General features: G+C 42.8%; 1 protein-coding gene across 1 annotated transcript in view; it reads left to right on the top strand.

Annotated features, from left to right (window-relative positions):
- Positions 1–25,554, top strand: part of ST8SIA1 (ST8 alpha-N-acetyl-neuraminide alpha-2,8-sialyltransferase 1) — a 92,404-nt gene that overhangs the window by 43,432 nt on the left and 23,418 nt on the right. Inside the window, exons 3-4 of the mRNA XM_030959409.1 lie at positions 8,751–8,860; positions 12,677–12,769. Of these exons, the coding sequence (XP_030815269.1) occupies positions 8,751–8,860; positions 12,677–12,769 (203 nt within the window). The remainder of the gene's footprint in view (positions 1–8,750; positions 8,861–12,676; positions 12,770–25,554) is intronic.

Here is a 25,554-nt window from a genome sequence, read left to right as displayed (position 1 = left end):
GTGCTGTCAGTAGGGGAGTGAGTCCCCGAGTACTATCACAGAATCACAGGGTCGTTTAGGTTGGACAAGACCTGCAGGAGCCTTGATTCCAATCTTGGAATGATTTCCACGTTCTCAACTAGACCAGAGTACTGAGTGCCACATCCAGGTGTTTGCTGAGCACTCCCAAGGATGGTGATTGCCCCACCTGCCTGGGCAGCCTGTTCTAGTGCCTGGCCAACCCTTCAGTGGAGAAATTCATCCTGATTCCACCCTGAACCTTCCCTGGCACAGCTTGAGGCCACCTCCTCTTGTGCTGGGAGCAGAGCCTGAGCCCCACCTGGCTGCGTCCTGCATTATCTGGGAGCAGAGCCTGAGCCCCACCTGGCTGCATCCTGCATTATCTGGGAGCAGAGCCTGACCCCCACCTGGCTGCATCCTGCTTTCAGGTACTTGTGGAGAGTGAGGAGGCTCCCCCTGAGCCTCCTTTTCTCCAGGCTAAACACCCCTGCTCCCTCAGCTGCTCCCCACAGGACTTGTGCTACAGACCCTTCCCCAGCTCAGTTGCTCTTCTCTGGACAAGGCTTTGCGTAGGTTTGCAAAAAAATGACATTTTCTGATTACTTTTAAGGGAAGCTATATCCTTATATAATGAAATGGCACTTTTCCCCATTTAGTCTTATGTTGCTAAGTGTTTTATTATTGATGTAGAAGTGACTGCTGTTCATTCAAATCAGCCATGATAAGCTATTCATTAATTATTCGCATGCCCCTGTGTGATAATGCATTTTAAGGAGTTCTGTTTTCATTACCAGAAAGATAAATAGCTAATGGAAACTTCATTGGTTCTGTAATTTCAATAGTTATTCTCCTTTACCTCCTTGGCCTTCTAAACTTCTGTTTTCATAACCTTTAGACATGACATTACATGGCATTGCACTTCCCTCTAATTGCTTCCTCAGTTGGTAAACGTGGCTTTTTAAGCACATTGGTAGTCACTCATTATGTGTAAATCCTTTGATGCTGCTGACCTCCTTTCTGACTTTGCAGCGAGGGCTTTTAACCTTGGCTCTACTTCTCCACAGAAAGACTGGCCTGAACAGAGTGTTGTAAATGCAGACCTGCACCACTGCCTGATGTGCAGTCCTTGAAGGTCTCTCTGTTGTTCTCTTGGTGTGCTGTGATTTGCTTTCCAAGTCTTTGTGTCAGCTTTTCATGTCCTGTTAGTTACATAGCCAGGTCATGTGCCATATGATCATGTGCTTCTGCATGAAGGCTAGAATAAAGGTGGAAGATGCAGGCTGATGCATTGTTGAATAACCTGCATAGCTGTTGTAAAATTTGCAGTTTTCAAGGTCTGAAATTTGTCTTTAAAGTTATGTTTTGCCTCCTTATCAATAAGGTAAGTGAAACTTTCTTAAGAGGCTTAATTTTTCTCATTAATAGAGGAGAAAAAAATGGAAGTGTGCTAGTATTGACATCAGCAGTCGTTCCATGCTGCTGAGAAACCAGTCTCAGTGTTTAAACTCTGCTCAAATTTCCTGGACAGCTCAGTCCTTGCTAGTTGTCTTTTTAACCAGTGAGTCTCAAAAGATGTCAGTGATTCATCTGAACTATTCAGAGGTAAGAGAAAGGCAAGGCTCGCTTGTTGATGAGAGGATCTTTTCCTTGTAGAGGTTCATTGTCTGAGTTTGTGTCAAAATGGAAGTGTGTTGCTACTTTGATACCTCCCATGATATCTAAATCCATATTTTGGTGCCTATATAAGTTGATTGATTACCTTTGCTGTATCTGCATATTCATATCAATGGGATCAGGAATTCAGAGATGCATTTCTGTAGGTGTTATTGTCCTTTCTGCAATTAGGATTGGAAGCCCTTTTTATTTTTTATGCGCTGAAGCTAGCCTTATTTATTGCATATGCTGTGTCTTGCTAATAAGATTTTGAGGAACATGAATTTGTTGATAAACCTTTTGTAAAACTGGGGAAAGTAAACAGTACTCCTTCCTGAGCAATAGTTGGTCTTGCAAAATCTGCAGATATCTTCCTTGCTGACTATGTGCTGTCCCACACTGCCACAGGAGAACAGTTCAACGTTCTTTACTTATTCCTACACCAGACATAAGTAAGCAGACACCCTGCAATTTTCCCTGTTCTCTTCTGGTTTCTGCTTGCTACTCAAACTGTGCATCTTGAAATCACTGGGGGAGAATGTACAGGCAAGAGTTGGAGGACTTTGTCATTTGGCAGTCACATTCTTTGGTTTAATCTTCGTTTCTCTATCTGGAATGTAACAGTTATTTACTTTAACAAAGGCTTTTGTGCATGAGAGTTTGTGTGTGCCTGCAGAGAGTGCCTTCCTCGGCCAGGATATTGTGCACTGCAAGGCAGGAGATTAACTGCCTTGGAGTTCATACTGCGTTTTCCCAGACCTGCAGGAAAACTCATTAAACTATCATAAGATAACTGCTTGTGCTGTTTGATAGATTTACATGACATTAAAAAGGTAGTTTTCTGCCCAGAAGTAATGATTTGTGTTCATTCTTGTTTCCACGCAACACGCAGTCCCAACTTGAAAAGGTTTGGGTGCACTTTTTTTGGCTTAGGCTTAGAGCATTTTGTTCATGCAGCCCTGGTGTTTACAGGTTGATACACAGCTTTTTATCTTCTGCTCAGACTTGGAGCAGATTGAGAAGCAGGGAAATAAGTGCTGGAATACCTGCTGTGTCTTTGTGCCACCTGGTGCCAGTGGTGTGGGAGGCAGTGCAAACCTGGGCAGTGCCTGCATCAGTCAAAGGAGGCACCCAAGAGTGCAGGCAGGGGGTGAGGGAAGCCAGCAGAGCTGTTGTTTATGGGTTCTGGTCGTGCTGCTCCCCAAGGAATTTGTGTGCTATTTTACCTTTTTTCTACCATTTACATGGGGCTGGGTGACTGCACAGAACATTTAAATGCAGCTATTTATGAGTAAGTTCTTCTTGAGGCTTCCCAACTGTGGAAATGTTGGAAACTGTAACATCTCCTGGAATAAGAGAAACCCTCCCCACCCCCACAATATCACCAAATGATATTTTCTTTTTATAATTTTTAATTAAATTTTGGGGTCCTCATGCATTGCAGGTTGTAAAGTTTGGATCCAGAAATCTTGCAGATCTATTTATTATTTTTGTCTTGTCATGGAAGATACCCTTGGCATTGCCAGAGCATTCATTATTTAAAATGCTGCCTATGATATACAGTCAGTAGTCTGTTCCCATCTACAGACGTGCTTTTTTTGGTTTATTTTTTCCGTAATCCCCACACTGTGCTGTCCTGGCTGTATGGGGGCTGACTCTATTGAACTAAATGTCACATCAGCAACGTGAAACGTTCTTTTAATTCCAAGCAAGTGCTCCCTTGCAGTGACATCATGCTGGGTAGAAAGCTGTTAAAGTTCACACCATTTTGAAGTTCCTACTTAAAGTGCAGCTGGAACTAAAAGTGACTGCCAGCTTAGTCACTGCTGCTCCGTGCTTTATGTGAATAATGTTGCAAAGTGTTCTCTCTTCAGCGTGTGGCTGCTCTCAGCTCGTGGATCCTTTTGGGTAGCAGAGCTTTTCCTGCAGCAGCACTGCAATGCATTTAGCCTTCCAAGTGGTCCCTGTGTAAATAGTTCCTGAGCTTCTAATCTTGTGAAAAACAGTACTGCCTAAAGCAGATATTTGTGGAGAGCACAAAGTTTGCATAAGCTTGAATGTGAATTCCCCCTGAGGGCTGAATAAAGACGCTGCTGTCATGGCTGCGACACGGACACCTACAGAGGGGCTTGTCCCACCTGGGCAACTTCTCTTTGGTGCAAACACCGAGCTTCAGGTTTCAACATGTACCAGCTGGCAGTGCCAAAATCAGCTGAAGAAGGTAGCTGGAGGTCCACGTGGGATCTCTATCTTTTCATGGTCACTGCCACCATTTCTTCTTGTAATAATCACATTTTAATCAGAGTCCCACCTGCTCCAGTGAGAGAGAGTGGGTTTAGACTAGGTATGTGGAGTTTGAGATTCATTTCTGTGAGGGTGGTGAGGCAGTGAAACAGGCTGCCCAGAGGAGTTGTGGGGGCCCCATCCCTGGAAGTGTTCAAGGCCAGGGAGGTTTGGATGGGGCTCTGCACAGCCTGGTCTGGTGGAAGGTGTTCCTGCCCAGAGGAGTTGGAGCACGGTGATCTCGAAGGTCCCTCCAAGCCAAACCAGTCTGTGACTGATGCTGTGCCTGTTCCCTTGCTGCCCCTGGGTCACTCCTAGCTCTGGGCTCCTGCACCTAGCTGGAGAGGAGGAAATGGGCGAAGCAGAGCCCCCATTTCCCTGTTGGGACACACCTTCCCTGGCACTGATGGGATTTCTGGCCGAGCTGTCGTGTCTCACAGCCCTGAGGGTGGCACCAAGGGCCACCAGCCCAAATGTGACCTGTGGACAATGGAGGAGGAGCCACTGCCACCCTGCAGCACCTGGCAGCTGAAAAGGCACCGGGGCTCTTGGGGTCCAGCTGGCTCCTAGGGAATCCACCACAACCTCACCCTCCTCATCGTGATGCTGCCTGCTCAAAAGGGACAGCAAAATCACAGCATCTTTCCAATTCAAAAGGCTTATTTAAAAGATAAATTATTCTCATTTGTGTTCTCAGCGTTTTCAATGATTTCTGTATCTTCAGCATTAAAGCAGAGGCTGAATACTGTAGTTTTTCCTGTTTTTCCAGTAAGAACGTGGTTTCTGATTGAAGTCGTTGGCAGTGAGTGGGCAAAAAATTAGTGCATTAACAACCTAACAATGAAATCAAAGTGGTTTAGAGCAGCATTATCTGAAATTATTTTTTGTTAGTATGTGTAATGTTCTTTTAACTGATGACAATGATTTATTTCTGCTTAGATGAATGATGAAGCTAATCAGTGCATTGCTTGAGAGATGCTTTGTTAAATTAGTCCCACGTTCAACTGGGAGTCTTTAATCCATTGCTCTGTGTGCTTATTTGTCATTGAATTTGCAGGGGGATGTGCAGGTTCTTTTTTTGTTTACATGAATGTGAACTAGAGTGCCTTCACTGATTGCCAGTAGAGTTTCATTGTTTGAAAGGGGGAAATGAGACAATGGGGCCTTCCTGGCTCTGGTGTTGTTGGGAGATACCTTTTTAAAAAATGCCTCATGCAATTCATTTAATAAAGTGCTTGACTTGTGTTTACAAGGGAATTCCTCCTGCTTATTTTCAATATGCAAGGTGTTACTATTTAAAAGTATTTGTAAATTCTATGGTAATTATTGCTTAATAATGGGGATAAATTGGTGGGTTTCTGGTACATTTTCTCTATCATACTAAATAAACTGAGGCTGTTTTTTTCCAGTTCACCCACAAGACTGTGGCCATTCATAAAAATTTTATGAATGAAGAAAATAGCATGTGCTGACAATGAAAATAACAGAGTTTCAGGAAGCTAATATTAGTGGAAATGCTTTTGTTACAACTCTGCTGCCTAAAGCCTGCATTTGTTAGTCTGGCTTAGAATTCTAAGGAGGAAAACAGCTGAGGTTTTTATGATCATTTAGCACAAATGACAGCTGGGTCCCTTTAATGTGAGAATTTACACTCTGTTAACTATGAACTGATAATTTGCCTAGCAAAGTGTTGTGATGTGGAAGGTAAAGAAGGAAAGCATTAGAAGGTTTTGTGGAGAGAGGAAAAAAAGCCATGTATTTCATAGCTGCTTATGTGCACACTTGAGTCTAGGACTTGTGTCAGTTTTGTGTGAGCAGACAGTTTTGTGTTTGTTTGGACAAAGATCTCCTGGACTGTCCCTGCAGTCTCAGCAATAACACAGATCTGTGATCTGAACGTCTGAAGCAAAGTCATGTGCAAGATAACAAAGGCAGGGTTCTCCCAGGTCATCCTAAGTGATTGCTCTTCTCTGAGCCCAGAGCACCTGCAGTGCCACCAAGCAGCAGGGACAGTGGATCCTTTGGACTTTGCACACTGGCAGCGGCACTGGAACCCTGCCTTTGCTCAATGCCTGTAGCGAGTTTAAAAGGGTGGGCTTGTGGCAAACAGGCCATGGATCATTTTAAGCTAAAGGGTGGTGTGCCATGTCCTGAATCTTCAGTGCTGTGCTGGGGAAGGCACAAGTGTCTGTGGGCATGGTGGCTTTCACCAAGAGCTGTGTCCAGCCTGGTTTTCCTCTCTGTGCATAGAGCAAGTGGATCTGCACAGGTTAGGCAGAGGGACGCCCACCATGGTGATATAATCTGCCCTTTCTGCTTTCCTTTGGCTTCTTCACATCACCCTGTCAGTCCTGAGCTTGTTCTTTTGCCTTTTAGACTCACTGAAGTGATACCTAATCCAAGATGTGAGCCAAACTCGAGAATTGTTTTGTTGTTAATCAGTAGCTATACCTTGGCAGGTGTGATTGAGTAGCTGCATTGTGAAACTTGTGGAAATTTATAGGCTTGGCTAACCCTTTGTTTTAAGGGAAAGGGAGTGCTATTCTGAAATGAATAGGCTGCTTGGACAAGAGCCTCTGGGAGTGAAGTCAACAGGACTAAGCAGTAAATGGGGGGAAGAAGAATTAGAATGATAAGCAAGATATATAGATAGTAAATTAGGGTTTGATTAATGAAAAATGAGTGTAATTTGGAACCAATGTGTGTTGATGCCATTGTTTGTTAAAATGTAGAAATTGTGTCTATTTACACAAAGTGTGGGTTCCCACCAAGCTCCCTACTTTGCACAAACTAAAATAAAAAATAGAAGTGCCTCACCTTGCTGTGGGAATTCTCTGTACACACCAGGTAGCAAGGCTGTGCTCAGGATTAAAAAAAAGGACAAGAGTTTCAAAATTTCATCAGCTTCTGGAAACCAAAGTATGTATGCAAATGAGAACTGGTATTATCATCTCTGAGCAGAACAGGAAATAAGCCTCCCTTGAAGGGCAGCAAGTCATCTCAAGCAATGTTAAAGGCTGTTTGCAACTCACAGAATTTGGAGGCATTTAACAACTGCTAAATGTCTGTTTGGGGGGTCTAAAGGCACAGAATTTGTGACAGTGCCCACTACCCTTAAAAGCAAGAGTTAATGTCTGCTGCCTTTGTGGTTTGGCACAGCCTTTGTGTAGCCAGCTGTCTTGAAGGGAGCTTTGATGTATCTTTAGGAAAGGTACTGTTATTTATAGAACACATCTAGTCTGCATTTCCTCTGCTTCCCACCCCCATGCCTTTACAGAGAATGTGAATTCTCATTTGATCAGGGTCATCTCAGAGATGAGATGTCCTTTGAATCTCAAGATATGCTCCAGTAACTGTTCAGTTAAAAAACCTTGAGAAGGCAGATGCAGGACAAGAATGCAGCTGTGTAGTCAGTATTGCTCTGCTGTGCTGTCACGACTGGCTCTCAGGACACTAAAATTTACTTTTCTGCTTAAGCATATCTTAAGCCACAGTTAGTTGTTTTTCATTAAAAGGCAAGCTGTGACTTTGTGCAAGCTGAACAGAGCCTAGTTTGCAGAGAAAGGTAGACAAAGCAAGTAAATTAGGAAGAAGAGAAATAAGGCAGCAGGGATAAGTTGTAAAAAATGCAGAGTCTGTGCTGTAATCCTGGCTGTGCTTTCTGGACCGTGTCCTGTATTGCAGTGCCTGGTGAATACATGAGCAATGGCAGATGTTGCTCTGTACATGCAAGTGAGGCCACCCAGAGAGAATGGTTCTGTGCTGCTGCAGCCTCTCTCCCTGGCATCCCTGTTCTCTGAGGCCTGTGCAGTAACTCCTGTCTCTGTTGCAAAGCCAGGCTTTGGCGGGTGTGATAAATAAAAATCCCTGCACAACTGTTTCTGCTTGAGGAGAATATTAACTCTTGTATTGTAGACAAATCACATTCTGTAACTAAGTCACACTGCTTTAAATTCACTTGTCTCTTCACCACCTTTTTTTCCATGTGCTGGGCTGCTCTGAAGTGCTGTGTGCTGCTTACACGGCTGCCCCAAGCTCACAAGAGGCTTGTGGCTGACAGGAACATGTCCCATCCATAGGTGGAGATCCTCTGGAATGAGGACTATGCTTACTGTGTTTGGTGCACGGGATCCCATGACCATTTGACTTTGCGCTTTCATGCCCTGTTCAGCAGCTACAAGAGCTCCTCAGCTAAAATGGTCCCATTCTAATTTTAATTTATGCTGATACTGATTTGTAATGTGTCTGGGCAAGTGGCTGTTTGAGGAGCTGCTGTCAAGCTCCAAATATCTTTGCCTAAAGCTCTGGATTGACCTGTCCCAGCAACACAGCCATGGAGAGAGCCAGGGTGACTCCAGATTCCCAGTACACTTCTGTCGTCACAGCATTCCCTGTTCCTTCCTTCCTTTCTTCCTCAGAGGTGTCTTTTGTATATCAGCTCAGGAAGATCACTCTCATGGGTTGTTTGTCCTGTTTTCCTGGTTGTCTTGTTTCCCCCGTGTCCTTGCAGCTTGCCTGCCAGGCTTGTGAGCTGCCTGATTTTGGCCAGTTCTGCATCAGGACCAGGCAGTTTTAGTTTTGCAGAAAATCATCTTCTGTGTCACGTTTGTTGCATCCTGGTTTGGGGAGTGGGGATCAGACTGGTTCTACATGTACTTACCAGCTCATTTCTGTGCATGTATTTTCCTTCACTCCTAATTCTCCCTTTTTCTTTCTGTCACTTTGAGCCCTAACACCTCCCTGGGCTCTCCAGGAGTGGCTGCTACAAAGATGTTTTTCTCCTGTGTAAAACTGGTCTTGTTTTGTGTTGCTAGGCTACTCCCTTCCAGCTGCCACTGAAGAAGTGTTCTGTGGTGGGCAACGGTGGGATCCTGAAAAAGAGTGGCTGCGGCAAACAGATAGATCAAGCAGATTTTGTCATGCGGTAAGACAGAAACCTTCATGGCACATTATCCCCCCTTCCACCTGCTCAGCCTCAGCCTTTTCAGAGTTGTTCCCTTGGCGTTAATCCATTGCCTTGGTGCCCTGCCTTTGCAGGATGCTTTGCACAAGCAATTTGGGTCCAAGTGTGAGGAGAGGCAAAAAAGGAGTTTGGGCTTGGTTCTGCAAGGGAGTGTGGGTGAGGGGACAGTGTGCTGGTCAGCAAAGCTGTGAGGGCCTGTGCAGTGTCTCAGGGAGGTGCTGAGGAGCTGCTTTCCTCATTATTCATGCAGTGATAGCCAGGCTGCTTCATCCTGCTCTGTCCTCTGAAGCTAAATGCCATCTGTGCAACCCATGGAACTCAGAATGAGTAGGGGCTGGTTTAGGGGACAGGGCTTGAGTTGCTGCAAGCCAAAATCTTCCTTTGTTTTTCTTCCCTCAAGACTGAACTGTGGCTGAGGAAAGGCCAAACTTCTTCCCTTGAGGTTTTTGATTCTTCACATTTCCTTTCCCTCCAGCCTTCCTCAATTTACAAGAACCTGTCAGGAGGGATGTTGAACCAGCTACTGCTTTTGTGATTAAATTTGGCATTTTCTAGGTCTGTGATCCTTAAGGAAGAAAGACAGAAATTAGTTCCTCCCTGATAAACACGAACAAGAGAAACGTTGTGGGGGAGAAACTGGAGGAATGCTCCAAAAGAGATGAGAACTGGAGTTTCTTTGGGTTTCTGATGGATGCATAATAAACACCCACTAGAACAAGTCTCCTTATTACATCCTGATGGCTTATTATAAAACTATACAAATTTGCTCTAAACCATTCCTGTTATTTCTGATTTGCAAAGACCAAAAATGCCTTCAATATTAAATGCCTGTTAATGCGAAGAAACAGAACATATTAAAGGCAAACATATCCTTGGAGCACTTAGGGAAGAGAAGATGTAAAGCACAGGGGAGAGCAGCACTCTGATTGCCATTACTGCAGAACTCCTGAGGTGTTCCATAGACTAAATACCAGAGACTGCAGTCTGTATGCAGTTTCTTGCATTCTATATTTTCTAGAAATTAAAATGCTGTGGGAGCAACCGGTTACAAAAACAACAGGAGTTGAAAAAAAAAAAGCCAACAAAACAGCAGCTATTTCAGCTTGATCATAAAACCCTCTTTCTCTGCAGGGAGGGTAAAGCAACCATTATATGTGCAGAGCTTGTTTTGATTTGGAAATAAGTGATAGGGAGAATCCTGCTAGAATCCCATTTGCTGTCTGCAGGCTCTGTTGTATTAGTGATATGAAATCATTTTTATGGAAAATTTAGTTGATCTTTTCTAAATCTCATTTCTAGAATCTGAGAACTGAGAAAGAAAGAGCACAATAGCGACTTCCATAACAGTTATCGTTTTTTACAAGAAATTTGTGCAATGTCTTCAAAGTGTTTCTGCAGTGTGAAATGCCCTGCCAGATTTTGCCCTGGTTTGTTAATTCCTTTCATGTGAATTTTTATTTCACTTAGGTATATTTCCATAAGCTTTGTCCTGTGAGAGAAGATGGCTGCAGTCATATATTGTAATTGCAAAGGTTATTTAATGAGTTTAGACTCATCTGGTTGCTGAGCATCTTCTACCAACACAGTTGTTCCAACACAGAGATGAAAAGAGCAGCAGTTTTCAGCCCCTAAGGCATAGCAGGCTGCATATGCAATGAGAAAGGTGCATATGGTCTCCATGTTTAGGTATTGTGGTTGTATGGGCTCTTCTTCTGATTTTCAAGTTTCTAATTCTTATTTCTAATGGAAAAAAAAAGTATTTCCCCACTCCCTACCTGCTAATGCTTATTTTAAGAGAAAAGTGTTGGTTAGTAGTCCCAGGCCATGTCTTTAACTTTATTTTTCATGTGCTTACTTCTCAGTACCAGATATAACAGTAAGAGAAATAAAAATAAAATTTCTTAGGATGAGTTTTGTGCTTCAGTGTGTTCCTCACCTGCAGAACACTCAGCACCCTGCTGACCAATCCAAGGAAATAATTGGGAAGGTCAGGTAACAGATTTCCTGCAGTTTCCTGTGGATACTCAGCCCATTGCTCAATGTTTCCTGCACTGTAAGGTGGGAGTCAGGCTTACAGGTGATGTGTTGAAATAATGCATCTGTGACTGGCTTATGAAAGAATTGTCATTATCTAGATGCTGAGATGATAAAAACTTGGGTGAGGTCTTAATCCTTCATAGTGCTTTTAAATCAACTTAAACCAAAACTAGTTTTTGAAAAGCATGCCCTATGAGCTTGTTTATTCAAAGCAGGGAGCATTCAATTGTGATCTGCTAGAGATATTATGCCACCTCTCTGCCCTAGGGCAAATCAGCTATGAATCCTCCTCCATAAATATTTGTTTGACTTTTATTTTACTTTAAGGAACTTTTTTCTTGTTAAGATTTTGTTATTTATGTTTGAGAATTAAAATTTCCCTATGCTTCTGGCCTTTCCCATCAATGACTGCAGTTTCTGAAACCTCTTCTGTCTTCTTTTGAATTTCTCTAACTTCTCTTAATTTGTGTTACAGTGAACTAAAAGCTGTTTCCTGACTGAAATCTCAATACATTGTACACATCCTAACAAGTACAGTCATGAAAATGAGAAAATGTTCCTGGATATTCTGTATTCCTTGGTGGATGTGATTTAATTAATTATGTTTCATGTAGGACATTGCTATCCTTTTCCTTGGCATTGCTGGATGATGAGAATTTAAAGGTTTCAGAGGTGGTGTTTCCATGCAGACAGAGGCTGATATAGCACCACTGTGGATTTGGTTGGGGTTGTTTTGTTGTTCTTCTTGTTGGTCGGCTGGTTTTGGGTTGGTTGGTTTTTTTCAACTTTACAAAAACTGCAGAGAGAAAACCACAACAACATAAACACCTAAAAGCCTTTCTCTGAAAAAATTCCAAATTCTGCTTGTCTTTGAGAATCATGGTTTCATTTTTGCATTTTAAGCATTCCAAATACTCTTTATGTCTTTGTTTTAATGGAGAAATCTGAAATTAATAATGTTTGGAAACCAGTTTTTAGTGCAATTTTTATGTATTGAGTAGATTTCTCCTGAGTAATTTTTGGGGCAGTGCACAGGCTTGGATACTGTTTGAATGCATCTTCATCTTTATCTCCTGCACCTTCCTCCTTCTCTTAGGTCTTTACAAAGGAGTTCTTAGGACTGTTCACTGTGTGGATGTTTCCCTCTACTTCTGGTTTATTGAGTCTTGATTCTCTGCTTCCCAGAGTAAATTTGCTCAATTGCTTTGGCTTTATTACATCACCACCCTGCCCACCAGAACAAGATTGTGAGCAGAACTGAGATACACGTGTCTAAAAAGCCACCTGATTTTTTCTTCTGTGTTTTCTCAGTAAATTCTATAAGATGACTGTACCTCACAGTGTGATATTAAAAGTGCCAGTTATAATGCCTGTAATACCATCGAGTGGTATTATCCATCCAAAGCCTGATTCTGGTAAACAAGACAAAACAGAGTGAAAGCCAGAACTTCTAAAGAGTTTGGATTTTTAAAAAAAGTTCTTCTACAGCCTCTTCCACAGCCTTTCAGCCTGTCAGAAATGTCAGCTGCATGCATGCATGTTTTCCTTAGCAGCTACCCAGATCTCATCTCTGTAAAAGGTTTTATTTCTCTATTTCCCCACAGTCTGGTACAAAAATGCTTACAGGTGTGGTGCAGTAGGGAGCAATTGTAGCCTGGTCCAGTAATACATTGTTTTTACATTTTATGAAGCCTATCAGTCCTCAATGTCATCTAAAATCTTGGCTGTCTTTGTGTGCAGGTGCAACCTTCCTCCTCTATCCAGTGAGTACAGCAGGGACGTTGGATCCAAAACCCAACTGGTGACTGCAAACCCCAGTATCATTCAAAAAAGGTAGAGAGCAGATTTTTCCTTTTCTGGTTGGGGGTAGGCAAAGAGAAAAATGCTTCATCAGTTATAGAAACTAGTGCATCAGAGTTGTGTTCCTAATAATCTGATCCTGGAAGGGGATCTGGAAAAGGTGCAGCAGGCAATGGTTTGGTGTTAGGTGAAATAATTAAAGCTAAACCTGGGATGCTTTCAGTGTAAGCAGGGAGGGGTGAATTGATGGGTACCCCACCCTGCTCTGCTGGCCAGGCCAGCTCCTGCTGCATCCCACAGTCCATGGAATGCTGATTTGGGTTGCTCTGTATTTCAGCACAGATAACCTCTGAGTCTCACTGCTTTGCATTATTTGTTTGATACTGCTTGGCAGGGTGTGATCATACAAGCTTTGCTTTCTTAGCAAACTGGGACAGATTTGTGTTTTTCATTAGAGTTGGTTGAAATTTTCCAAACGTCAGTTGCTGATGAGAGTTGGGAAGAGCAAGTGGGGAAAAAAATGTCAGTGCTATCTCTCTGATTTTTGTCTTCCTGAATTTTAATTGCCATGTTCTTTGTTTATCCTCTGGAATGAGGTAGGTTGTTCTCAGGCAGAACAAGATCTGGTAGTAACCTGCCATGGTTACTGAAAAACACAGGAGAAAAAATATGAGCCAAGGGGATGAGCAGGAAATGATTAAGCACAAAGAAATGTATAATGTGAGTACTGGCAGGTGAAGGACTGTGAAAGGAAGCAAAGCAGGGAAATTAAATGCATGGTAGAAAGCCAGGTGTTTTAAAAAGAAAGGCACTGGCTTGGAAATGGATGTTTGATGATATTTAAATGTAATATTTTTCCTCTCTTTCAGGCATTGAAGGGTTCTGTAGTTTAGTGTGTGGAAGAGATGAGTCTTTGACAGAGTAGAACTGAGAGGACAAGCAAGAGGGAAGTGGAGCAGTAATAATAACAATGAGCTTCAAGAGCTGATTGCAGGCAGAGTGTGCTTGAGTAGGGGAAGGCACAGAAATAAATGCTTGTGGGATGAGATCAAAGCAAAGCAAGCAGAACTGGCAGGGGATGGCACCAGGTGCCAGGCAAAACCAGGCAGTTACCCAGGGCTGTGGATCTGAAATTGCTGTGGTATGTAGATGGCTAAATGGTTTAAAAGTGGAATGAAATGGCCAGAGCATCTCGTCAAGGACAGATCAGTTTGGCCATGGCATTTGGGATGAAATGAAGAGGAGCAGTGTGAAACACAGCCTTTCAGAGGGTTTTACAGTTTGCAAGACAGAGGGATATCTAACTCAGGCGTTTGTTTGACACCCTCCCTTCTATCAAGGTCTGGAGTAGGAAGCCGACTGTAGTTACTATTTTTGAACAGAAAAGGGAAAGTTTTAGTGATGCTTGGGGGAGACCATGGAGCCACACGGGAGAGACCATGGAGTGTTCCAGCAAGAGGGAAGGATGGAATGAGGAGAGGGTTGAAGAAGCAGATGGAGAGAGTGAGATGCTGCTTTGTGAGGGGTAGCATGATGGAGGAGCGAGATGCTGCTTAGCTCAAGGAGGAGTGGAGGGGGGTGGGAAATGGGAAAAAAGAGATAAAGGAAACAAGGTTGTGATTAATGTCAGTTTTCCAAGTGAGTGGACAGTTACTGTGATGCAAGACCTTGGATGAGAGAGTATTGTGGAATGTATGTGCATGTGTATTGATTAGGGGGAGATACACAACCAGTAACTGAGAATAACGCAGGGAACAAATTCATAGCACTGAAAATTGGCAGAAGCCTCCTTTGAGGCTTTGCTTCCTCTGCCTGTCAGGAAGAAACATTTTAATTTTTTTAAAAAAATTGACTCATGTTTCCTGTGTGCTGCCCAAAGTAATTATTTTATGTCCTGTGTGTTAAGGTAGAGTGGGGAAATAAAGGTTATATCTTGAAAGTTAAAATAGAAAAAAAAAGACTACAACTGTGTCATCACTCCAATAGAAAGAAGCATTTTTAGGAATTAAGGTTACTTATACTTCTGATGAAATTCAAAGACATTGATATTTGTGACTGATGTATCTGTTTCTAAGCTGAGTGTTATGTAGCATCACATGATGGGATTATTCATTGCCATTCTTCCCCTCTCCTCTTGTCCTTACTTGAAGTATGTTGATATTGATGAGGCTTGACATCTCAATTATCTCTCAAGTGTCTTATGGCAGGTTTAGTGAATTGGTCCTGCAACACCATTCATGGTTTCTAGAAGATTTACCCTTACCAGATAATTTATGGTGATGCATGTTGAGTAGGGCCAAGTTTTCATACAAGGGATGTGGAAGCAATTTTCTGTGTGGTTTTAAAACCAGAATTAGGGCCTTTAAAAAATAATTGCTGCCAGCAGTTACTGCAGAGACACCCCCATTTCCCTATCGATGTAGCACCTTGGGATGGAAGAATCACAATTTTAATTTAGGAGTACCTTGACTTTAAAAATAAGTTCTAAACATTGCTTTTTGCAAAACTTGGAGATTAAGTTCCTTCTCTGTTTCCAGCAGCAAATGAGACTCTGCAGGTGGTGTAGGCACAGAGTCAGTGGTGATTGGGGCGGGCTGTGCCCAATCACCCCCAGTTGGCCCCAGCTGTGCAGCACAGGTGAGCAGCATTGACAGTAACGAGCCATGGAGGGCACACAGGTGCAGGGCATCAGCAGCAGGGCACAAAAGGCTGGGCTGGAGGACAGTACAGAGCTGGTGCCTGAAGCCTTCCTGGGTGCTGGTTGTGGCTCCACCGTCCTTCTGAAAGGTAGTACAGTTTTCAGCTGTGAGTTATTTTACTCTGTTCTCATTTGGGTTTGAATGTCCTACTCATTTGGGTTTTGGGGATGTCCTACCGTAACTTCAATTAGTGTAATACAGGAGAAATGACAACAGATGTACTGTGGTAGAAATTTTCCAGTGTAAGAGGATGTGTGTTCAGTGTCCCAGTTTCTTTTTTTGTCTAAAACTTTTCACAGATGTCTCTCTTCAGTTAATACTGGAACTCACAGTCCTTCGCTCCTGTGTGAAACTCCTTTTCCCACTTTGCATTCAAAGCATAACTTTTCTGTCAAAGCCTGTGTTAGGGTTGAAATGTTGCATAAAGGTGCTCCTGGGGCCAAGGTGACCTCTCCCACCCTCTAGCCCTGAGTATTGTTGTGGGACTGCAGTCCCACATCTTTGCTGTTTCCAGTTCATTCCCCTACCATCCTACCCAGCTTGGCTTCATCTTTGTAGGCAGAGGATGATTTTGTATTTGTCCTGGGTTTTATTTTCTTTCCAAGCCTAGCTGCTCTAAGTCCCTCCTAGGAAAGAGGCAGTGCAGTAGCAGTACCTGTGATGTGCCTACAACCATTCTTAAGACTCTGGGGAAAATCAGCAAGGTTATGTCACTTACAGAGGTTGTTTCCATATTCTGAACCCTTGTCTACAGCTGTGGAGAGGGACCAGTCAATGAACATAAAATGCTTAAGAGGCAGTGCTGATTTTTGATCAATGGCATAAGAATTTTAACTAGGAAGTACAAAGAATTTGTGGATGTGGATTATTATCTGTTTCTAAAGTCACTGCATCTGGGCTGTTTAGGAGAAGCCAATTTTATGAATTTCTTATCTTCAACAACTCTTGCAAATGTCATACAGTAATAATTTGTCTGAGCTCCTAATTAAATCTGCAGCAGTGTTCCTTTCTAGTGCCATGTTCTGCTTATCTGTCTAACCCATGCACGCTTGTATCATCAGTAGCATGGATATAGTACTCCAAACAGATGTTTCCCAGCATTCAGGGAGTTTTAGACCAGCTGATGATTTTTAGGGAATATTTTATCCATGAGCTGTGCGTCCATGGCCTGTGTGGAAGTTTGAACTTCCACCACTGAATGGGAATGTTTTCCTTCCAGTAAATTAATTCACTTTTTTGATCTCTGTGATATTTGAGAAGTTTTTGCTGCATCCAGTGTCTTGCACTAAACCCTGATGAAGGAATGAGATTAAAGACTAACAAATGCAATGATTCTGCCTCTCAGCTTGGAAATGCCAGCTAAATATCACTGCTGTTTATTAGGTTCCCATGGATTTTGAGTGGGCTTAAATTTGCTTTCCAGTGTCCCCTACATTTTAAAGGCAGCTAATAATCTTTCCTGGGTTCAGTCCTGAAGACATGTCTGAATCCAACTGACTTAGACTATTAGGAATAAAAAGCTGGAATTGAAGCAATCATTTACTTTGATAAAAGCTTCCTTCATCTTTGATCAAACAAATGTACAGTATTATGCCTGCTGCTTACACTCATGAAAATGTTTCATGAGAATTCCTCTTCAGTGTGTCTCCATGTAAAAATGACATATTCAATTCCTAGGTGGTTACATTATTTTTTGGTAATTGCAAAAGATCAGAAAAAGAAAGGTAGAAACCACCCATAAAATATGTTCCTGAAGGAAAGGTCTTTGTGCTTACCTTGTCCTTTCTATACAAGCCAAGTGATGGGAAGATCTTTCCCTGTAAAGTCAATTAGTCACCAGATTTTAAACACTTCATATAGAGGTCCTTTTTTCATTCCTGGTATTTAAATATATCTCAGATTATTTCATTGATGAGAAGTCCGAAGTTATCTACAAGAGTCTCTGAACATCTGTGCCAACATCAAGGGGATTATATTTCTGGGAAGTACTTCTGAGGAGGCAAGACTGTGATAACTCTTCTGTACATGGAGGTTGCCTGAAGCCCCATTTGGTGGTAATCAGTTTTGTCCCTCCTCTAATACAAAGTTTCTTTAAAAACCTTTACATTTATAAATTTTGCCTTATCTTCTCTTTGTGTGGGACATCTATTTTTGCCCTTGTTTGAACAGAAAAGGAAGCAGAGCTCTGGGGATGGAGAGGACTCTCCCAGTGCTACCAGCAGGCCAAAGGCAGAGCCAGGAAAGAAAAATTCCAGAATTTCTGGTTTGCTTTTGTGTTTTCTTAGCTGATGAGCAGAAATACCTGGAGTTGGCAAAAAGTCCTGCTGTGATTAGAACAGTTTGCTGCTATTACAGCCATGCTTTGACCCCATTTAAATCAGGGGCTTTTACTCTCTTAACCACGAGATACAGCAATGAGCAGGAAGGAGATCCAGGAGCCCGCAGCCTAAGGACAGGACTGGTGGCTTTAGAGGTGTCTCAAAATGCACCTTTGGCTCCAAAGAGAAAGGTCAGGTGCTGTTGCAATGGGGTGAAATTTTGGGTTAGGGAAATGGGAACTAGGAGAGAAAGTTATTTAATCTGGGAGAGGAAAGACTGAGGAGAACAGGGAGAGTTTTCTGGGATACACTTAGGGGTGGTACCTCATAGTGAAAGCAAGTGCCCGGTGTTAGGAAGAACCTCCCAGAGAACCTACAGATGTCTCCATCTTACAGTAATTTAAAGGTTGAATTGATGTGGAGATGAAATGGGAAATTATAAATGAGATCTCATGAAATCATGGTTTGATGCTTTTTCTTGAAAATAAATGTTTTAGTAGTCGTTGTCGTAGAGATAGACGATACCAGGATTAAAAGAATCCATTTGGATTTGTGATTGAAATAGCCTCAAATTTCAGTTCTACTGTGTATTTATTGTAGGATTGGAGAGGAATAGGAGGCATTGCTTTACACACACATTTGGAAGTTTCTTGTCTGGGATTTTGATGACAATCATCATTATCTCCATCGTGAATGACATTTTAATTGCAAAATCTTTGCCTTACCAAAATCACCAGTGCTTGCTCAGCTGTGGGGATATTCATTAACACATTGTCTCACACATTTTTATTTTCTTGGCAAGCTGTGGCAGGAAGACTGTTCCTTTTCATTCCTCCCCCCTCTCCCACCTCCTGGTGTCTTCTTCAGACCACTGTATCCAAGAGTCTGCCAGCACTACCAAACAGAGACAGCCAGCTGTCTGATTTTCCATTATTAGGTCTGTGAAATGGGAAAGCTATATATGTCCCTGAGCAAATCATGCTTTTAATTAACGTGAGGATTTTCTCATCCTTATATTCCTGCAGTAGGACTTGATATGAGAGCTCCTAAATCCTACTAGCAATATGAGGAATAGTTAATCAGGTGCCTTATATTTAAGTATGTGACTAGTATCTTCAAAGCCATTGGAATACTTTAGTGTCTTGTATGGACCGCCCAGGTTTGTTCAGAGTAACTTCCCCAAAGATTTTTAAGTGCCTAATCCACATTTAGGTAACCAGTCTTTATTTACAGTCTTTAATGTTAACCCAGATTTTTTTAGCATTATTGCATCTCTTGGATATTTTCAGATACTGGTTGGAAAGCAAAAGTATATATATATATTTTTCTTTTAAATGGAGATACAAGGCATCCTGCAATCTAAATGACTGCAGATAATGAGAACACAGATGGCTACTTCTCTGTAATCTGCCAGGTTGTGACATTGCCACTTTTTCTTTTGTTCCTGTCTTCCACAGTTTGCAGCATCTGCAGCCATGTGATCCCATAAACTTCCAAGAAAACCTGCAAATTCAGGACATGGGCACAGGAGCGTGGAAGTTATCCTTACGGATAGCAGGCCAAAAGCTTTAGGTTAAAGCATAGATGTCAGAGTCAGAGGGATTAATTAGGGTCTGTTTTCTCGTTAAACACCTGGGGATCCCCGAGAATGAGATCAGCACCTGAGAAGGCTGAATTAACTTGAAGCAGCACTTGGAATAGATGCTGAAGGAAAGGATGAATGGGGAGAGAAACCCTCATGTGGAGTCCTTTAGGGGAACAGACTCTGCAGCGTAAATCACTGCAGTGCTTCACAAACTGCAGGGATTTTTAGGTAAACCAGAAGGCAGATGGATCTTGAGAAATGTTTTTTCAGGAGTTTATTTATAAACAGCCAGAGCAATATCAGAACCACTAAGGAAGAATTTTTGGGACTTTTTTCCACATGTTCTTAGGAGCTGGCAAAAAAAGCAATGTAGTGCCTTAGGAAAGGCTTAAATTGGATACTAGGAAAGTTTTTTTTCACTGAAAGGGTTTTAAAACATTGGAACAGATAGCCATGGTGAGTCACCATCCCTGAAAGTGTCAAAAGATGTGAGGATATGGCACTTGAGGACATAGTTTAATGGTGAAAATGGTGGTGGTTGATGGCTAGATTTGATTATCTGAGAGGTCTTTCCAAACCTTAAGGATTCTATGATTCTGTCAGGGGTAGGGGAATCAAGGGCAGAAGAAATCAGTTGTTCTGACTTAGTTTAGTCTCCAGAAAGAGAGTAGAAATGGTTAAACATGGAAGAAATATCTCCATGCTCAGAAGGCCCTTCCTAGGAGGTTACAAAGAAGTTAACTGGCACCATCATTGAGGGAGAGGAATTGTCAGGGATTAAAACCTATTTTCAAAACACGGTGTGCAAGATATGAAAGCCAAATTTCCAAGTCTGTCTCAGAAAGTTGTGAGTTGCTGATCCTGATTGATTTATGTTCCATAAGAATCTTTGTTAACAGCTTAGTTCTGACCATTCTAGAATGTGCTTTTAAACCTAGAGGCAGGCAAGTGGGAGAAGAAAGTGCTGAGCAGCTCTACCCACAGTGTCATTACTGCTCATTAAGAGGTCTCTGGAGGAAATGTGCTCATTTTATTGTCTGGATGTCTGTTTCACTTGCATGCAGGCTGACAGAATGAACAATTAGGTAACTGTGTAAATGCAGAATGGGTGGAATATTTATGGGAGCCAACATTTCAAAATGGCACAACAGGGAGAAAAAGACAAACAAGTTTTGGAGGTTTTTTTACGCAAAATCTTTGCTTTTCTCTTCCAAGTTAGTTGAATTTCTGAAGGTGGTCTCCAAGCAGCCAAGACAGTGAGTTGTGATTGCAGGGTGTTGCTCTCATGGTTTCTCTGGAGCTCGGGGGGGGATTTTGGAGGCTGTTGGGATTATTTGTAAACAAGGAAGACTCTTATTTCAATTTCTGGTTCTGTTGTCTGACTAAAATAACCACAGATTCCTCATGAATTACATCAGCACACAGGACATTCAGGGGATGGTGTGCTAATTTGAGCTTTACCTCCTGTCAGTTTTGTCAGCCCTGTGACACTGAAAGGTTTCAGTGCATTTACTTGCGTTAATTAAAGCCTGAATATCCAAGGAATAATCATAAAATAAGCTCAGGTTTCCATGAGTTTAAATTTGAAAAATTAGAATACAAAGCTAGATCAGAGTGTGTAGACGGCTTGTAATGTTGAAGTGTGTTATTAACAGCTAATAAAAGATGGAGCTGTAAAGTGGGACTAGAAAATATCTCCAGTTATTTTAACACTCTCCCCTGGGTGTGTGGAGATAGTTGTAAGATTTGGCATGGCTGATTTTGGCAGCTGTCTGTGCATTTGGATCACTTGTGCCCTTCTCACTGAGGCAGGATGGGCGCTAAAATCAGACCCTTAAGGTTCTGACTCTCTAAGTCAAATTGCACACTAAAATTAAGGGTCTGTTTCACATGAGTTCTGAAGCAATACATAAGAGATTTCTCAAGTGTCTTAAAATAAGAAATTTTAGCTACTTTATGAGATTTTTGTACAGGAAGTCTGTGTTTTTAACTCCATTTGTGCCAACCCCTATAACTGGCTTGCCTAAGGGGGTATGGATACTTTGTATTTAGAAGGAAAAAGAAATTCATTTTTCAGACTAGAACGTTCCACTGTGACTGTCCTACGTTTTTTGCTTTTTCTACAAGGATAGCAAACAATGTGCAAAATGTCACCCTGGTCTAGTGAAGGTGTCCCTGCCCAGTGCAGTGGGGCTGGAAACAGATGACCTTCGAGGTCCCTTCCAACCCAAACCATTCTATGTTTCTCTAAAAATACATGTATTATTACATTTCTAATTAATTTATTCTGTTATGGTGTGGGAGGGTGTTGATTCTTGCATGGTAATTATTACTTCTGCTACTATTGGCAGGCCTTGCTTACAAACAAGAGAGTGTTTCTGCCTGGGTTTATGCCCAGAGCAGTATTTCTAATTAGTAGCAGTGCTGAATTTGTACTCAGAATACTCTGAGCTGAATTTTTCAGTGCCCTGCCTGTTTCATACAGCAGGTTGGCACTGAGCAACACTGATATGAGGCGCAGTGTAGAACAGAGAGCTGAGCCTGTCACTGTTTCCATGGCAAAAGTTCATCCTGTGGTTTAAAAGTTGTGGCTCATTAAAACTTCAGTCAAGATTTCCTTCCTCGTTCTGATCTCTTATCAGCCTCAGTCTCTGCTCTTCTGTAGTATCCAGTAATGAAGAACTGTAAATCAGTAACGTAGGCTTACCACCAGATGGTTGTATTTACTATCCAGCCAAGAGGGACTCATCTAATGTCACCTTTTCCAACCCCATTCCAGGCAGAGACTGGCTGAACACTGGAGGTAGACTTTTAAATCCCCACATCTAAGCACATAATTTGTAAAATTCATCTTACTCTCTGGAGACTTGATTGCTGAGATGACTTACCCGAGTCTTGGCAGTGCTGCAGATACACAATGAAAGCAGCTGCCACCCTGGCAGGTTTGGGTTGAAATCTTTGTGTAAAGCTAAGCTTGAGGAGGATTCACAAAATCATGGAATGGCATAAATTGTGAGGGACCCCTGGAGGTGAGCCTCTGCTCAAAGCAGGCCCACCCAGTCCTGGCAGCCCCTGGATTGCTTCAGCAGTTTTTAGAAAAAGCTTGAAATCTGGTCTGTAGACATACTCGTAGCACTTTTCTACTCACTCCCAATGACAACAGTAAAGACTTTCAAAAAGAATAAAAGACAGAATGGAGTAATCAGATAAAATGATGAAATGTGACTCACTTTTCTTTTTATAAAGGTGAGCTCACTAACTGAAAGATGTACTGACACTCTATGAGGTAAAAGGGTGTGATTCTTAGATTCATTAGGCTAATTAAACTTGCTCTTGATATGGTAGAGAGTTGCTTTTCAGATATTTCTGACCAATCTGTCCTACCTTCCATTTTAGTTATGCCAGACTAGTGTTTGGGCAAGAAGGCAATCCAAGAAGTAGCCAGATATGTGTACTGACAGTGGGCTTGTTGAGCAGTAGCAACGGGAAGCAAACAATAAGAGTTAAGATTAATTGTTAAAGAAAGCAACTGACTTAGAAAAGAAATTTTTAAAAAGTCCTGCAACCAAACACACCATTCTTTTATAGCAGTTGCAGTCATCAATTTTGTGAGACCTGGGCCTTGTAACACAAGACACAAACTTACTCAGATAGATATTAGAGGCTGCCAGTTAAATACAGTGAAGAGCTGGCATCAGTGCTCCCATTATTTGTGGATGTTAGGGAGGATGAATAGCCAGGGGAAAGCCTTGTAAATCTGAGTCCAAGGTGGAGTTTCTGTGCTGATCAGAATGTGAAGGTGCTGCATGTACAGATCTGAGTGCTCTTGTGGATGTGAAGCACAGCTGTGTTAGCCAGCAGAGCTCATTGGGCTCTGGAGGGCTCATTCCAGGAGAGGGGCAGCTTATCCTCTGCCCAGGCTCTTCCCAGCAGCCCTGCAAGGGTCAGGTGAGCTCAGTGTACTCTGGGGTGCCCAGCTGGAGCTTTAGCAGATGGCTGTCCCAGGAGTCCCAGCTGTGCTCTCCTCTCAGGTCATGCCTGTGGGATGCAGGCATGGGCCAGCAGGTGCTTGGAGGTGGAACAGCTCTGAATCCAGATGTTTCTATTGGCACACAGGGGCCTGGGTACTGCTGAGCAAACCAGAGACACCTCAGAAATGCAGCTCCTTCCAGCTGTCTCCTGGCTGCAGCCCACTCCTGCCCTGTCCCAGCCAGCCCCCCAGGAATGACTGAATCTCACCCTTCTGTGTCAGACAGGAAGCAATCTCCAGCAAAGCTGTGGGGGTTTTGGGATGAAGGCATGTGTGACTGCAAGGGGCAAGGTTTGAGCTGGCGTTTGGGAAGGGCTTCTGGCTGCTGGTTCTGTGGTGGAGAGCAGGCAGCAAAAGGTTTGTTTGTGGGGTGTGATTTAAAAGATCTGCTCTCGTGCTTTAGAAGGTGCATTTTTTGTAAGTTGTAAGTCAAGCTGCTGTTTGCAGGCTGGTGTAGAGATGTGTTTAGCAAGGTGGATGAAATACTCCTGTCCCTCATTTCAGACAGGATAACAGAAACAGAGGGAGCTGTCACCGTCCAGCGGTGAGCCAGTGAAGCCCAGAGCTGTGTATCCCTGGCTTTTTGCCCATTCTTTGATCAGAGGTGTCTACTGAGTTACCTCATGTGAAGAAGACTTCATGTTCTTGGCCACTCACACAGTTTCTTTCATGAGTATTAAATCTGCATAAAGAGATTAATGAGACCTGCCAGAAAATCTGTTTCTGTCCACAGAGTTGCTAATTGCTGTTCACACACTGTCAGGATATTGCAGTGTTTGGCCCTTATCTCTGATGCTTCTCCCTCAGGTGCAGAAGTGCACATCAAGACTGTCCAAGACATTTTCTTCTGGCATGGGGTGGCAGGACCCTGAGCACGCTGCCTTCCTAGGAGCCAGTGATGCCATCAGGGGTGTGTCTCTTTCTGTAGTTTTCTGCCATCACTGAGGAGCCACTGCAGAGAAGCACCTCCACCATCCTCCTTTTATGTTTGTCAGTGTTCCTGGATGTTCTAGGTCAGCTCAGTTCCACGGTACTGTTTGCCCTTCCTCTCATTCTGCCCTTTGCAACCTTGCATGAAAATAGGTCTCTGTGATGTGAAGCCTTAAATAAACTGCCATTAGCAACAGCCCTGGGATCCCAAGGAAAAAAGAAAGTAAATTAATAGTGATGGTGATTAATTATTTAAAATTATTTACTTGGAATAAAGTCGGTGTGAGATATCAGTGGGGTTTTTTTTCCCTGTGTGTGCTTAGCAGTTACAAAGGAAGATTTTGTCCTGAAGAGTGAGCTGCCTTTTAAGGGACTGATCCCTTCACACAAAGGGAATTCATGTTTGAGAGGTTCCAAATTGTGTTTTGCTGTCTTCAGGTGGTGGCTCTACTGAGGCTCTGCTGGCAATCTTTAGAAAACAGAGGTATGAGAGCTGAAGCCCTGAACCAGAATTTGCCATATAAATTTTATTTATCTTGAGGTATTCATAAAGGCTTCTCATTCCCTGAGGGACAGTGTTTGTAGTGGCAGCAGCATTCCAGTGGTCAAGAGCAGAAACTGAGAAGCAAGGTTGATGTTGTGTGCTAACGTTCAGATGTTAGTGAAGATCTTTTGCTTTAGATCATTTGTTTGAGAAATTGGCTGTAGTGCTACTGGCAAAGAAGGGGTTGGTTCTTAGAGTAAATATGCAGTTCCTGATGACCTTGGCTAGAGCTCAAATTACATCTTCTGCTTAGAACCAAAGTGAGACTGGTTTTGCCTTTGTAAGCAGGGTGAAGTTCCTAAGTTGAGCTGGAATATTAGGTAATCCTTCTCTCATTTTCTGCGTTATGCTTTATTCAGCTGTTTATTCTGGCTTTCAGTGTAAAGTAACATTGTCTGACTGAGGGTGTGCATGGGGGCTGAATCCAGCCTTTGGCAACCTTCTGTCCAGTCTCACTTTGAGTGGAGGTCCCTCAGCAAAGTCTGAGTAGCCAAGTGACTCCTTCCCAGCCCAAGAGAGTGGAAATTGCTGCTGCTGGAACCAGTGGTGTGCACTGGCAGGCACAGACAAGGTGCAGGAAGAGCTTGGGGGCAGGGGATGGGGCTGTTGGCAGATGAAAGATTTAATCCTTTTGCCTTGTCCCTTGGGCGGCGCGCTGCCTTTTGCTGCAGCACAGTGTGCCAGGAGTTGTGAGCCATGCAGTGACACAGGG

The sequence above is a fragment of the Camarhynchus parvulus genome, chromosome 1A, assembly GCF_901933205.1.
Source record: "Camarhynchus parvulus chromosome 1A, STF_HiC, whole genome shotgun sequence".
In the NCBI taxonomy this organism is placed as follows: domain Eukaryota; kingdom Metazoa; phylum Chordata; class Aves; order Passeriformes; family Thraupidae; genus Camarhynchus; species Camarhynchus parvulus.
Note: the sequence above shows the minus strand (reverse complement) of the source record. Positions and strands in the feature narration are given on the sequence as shown.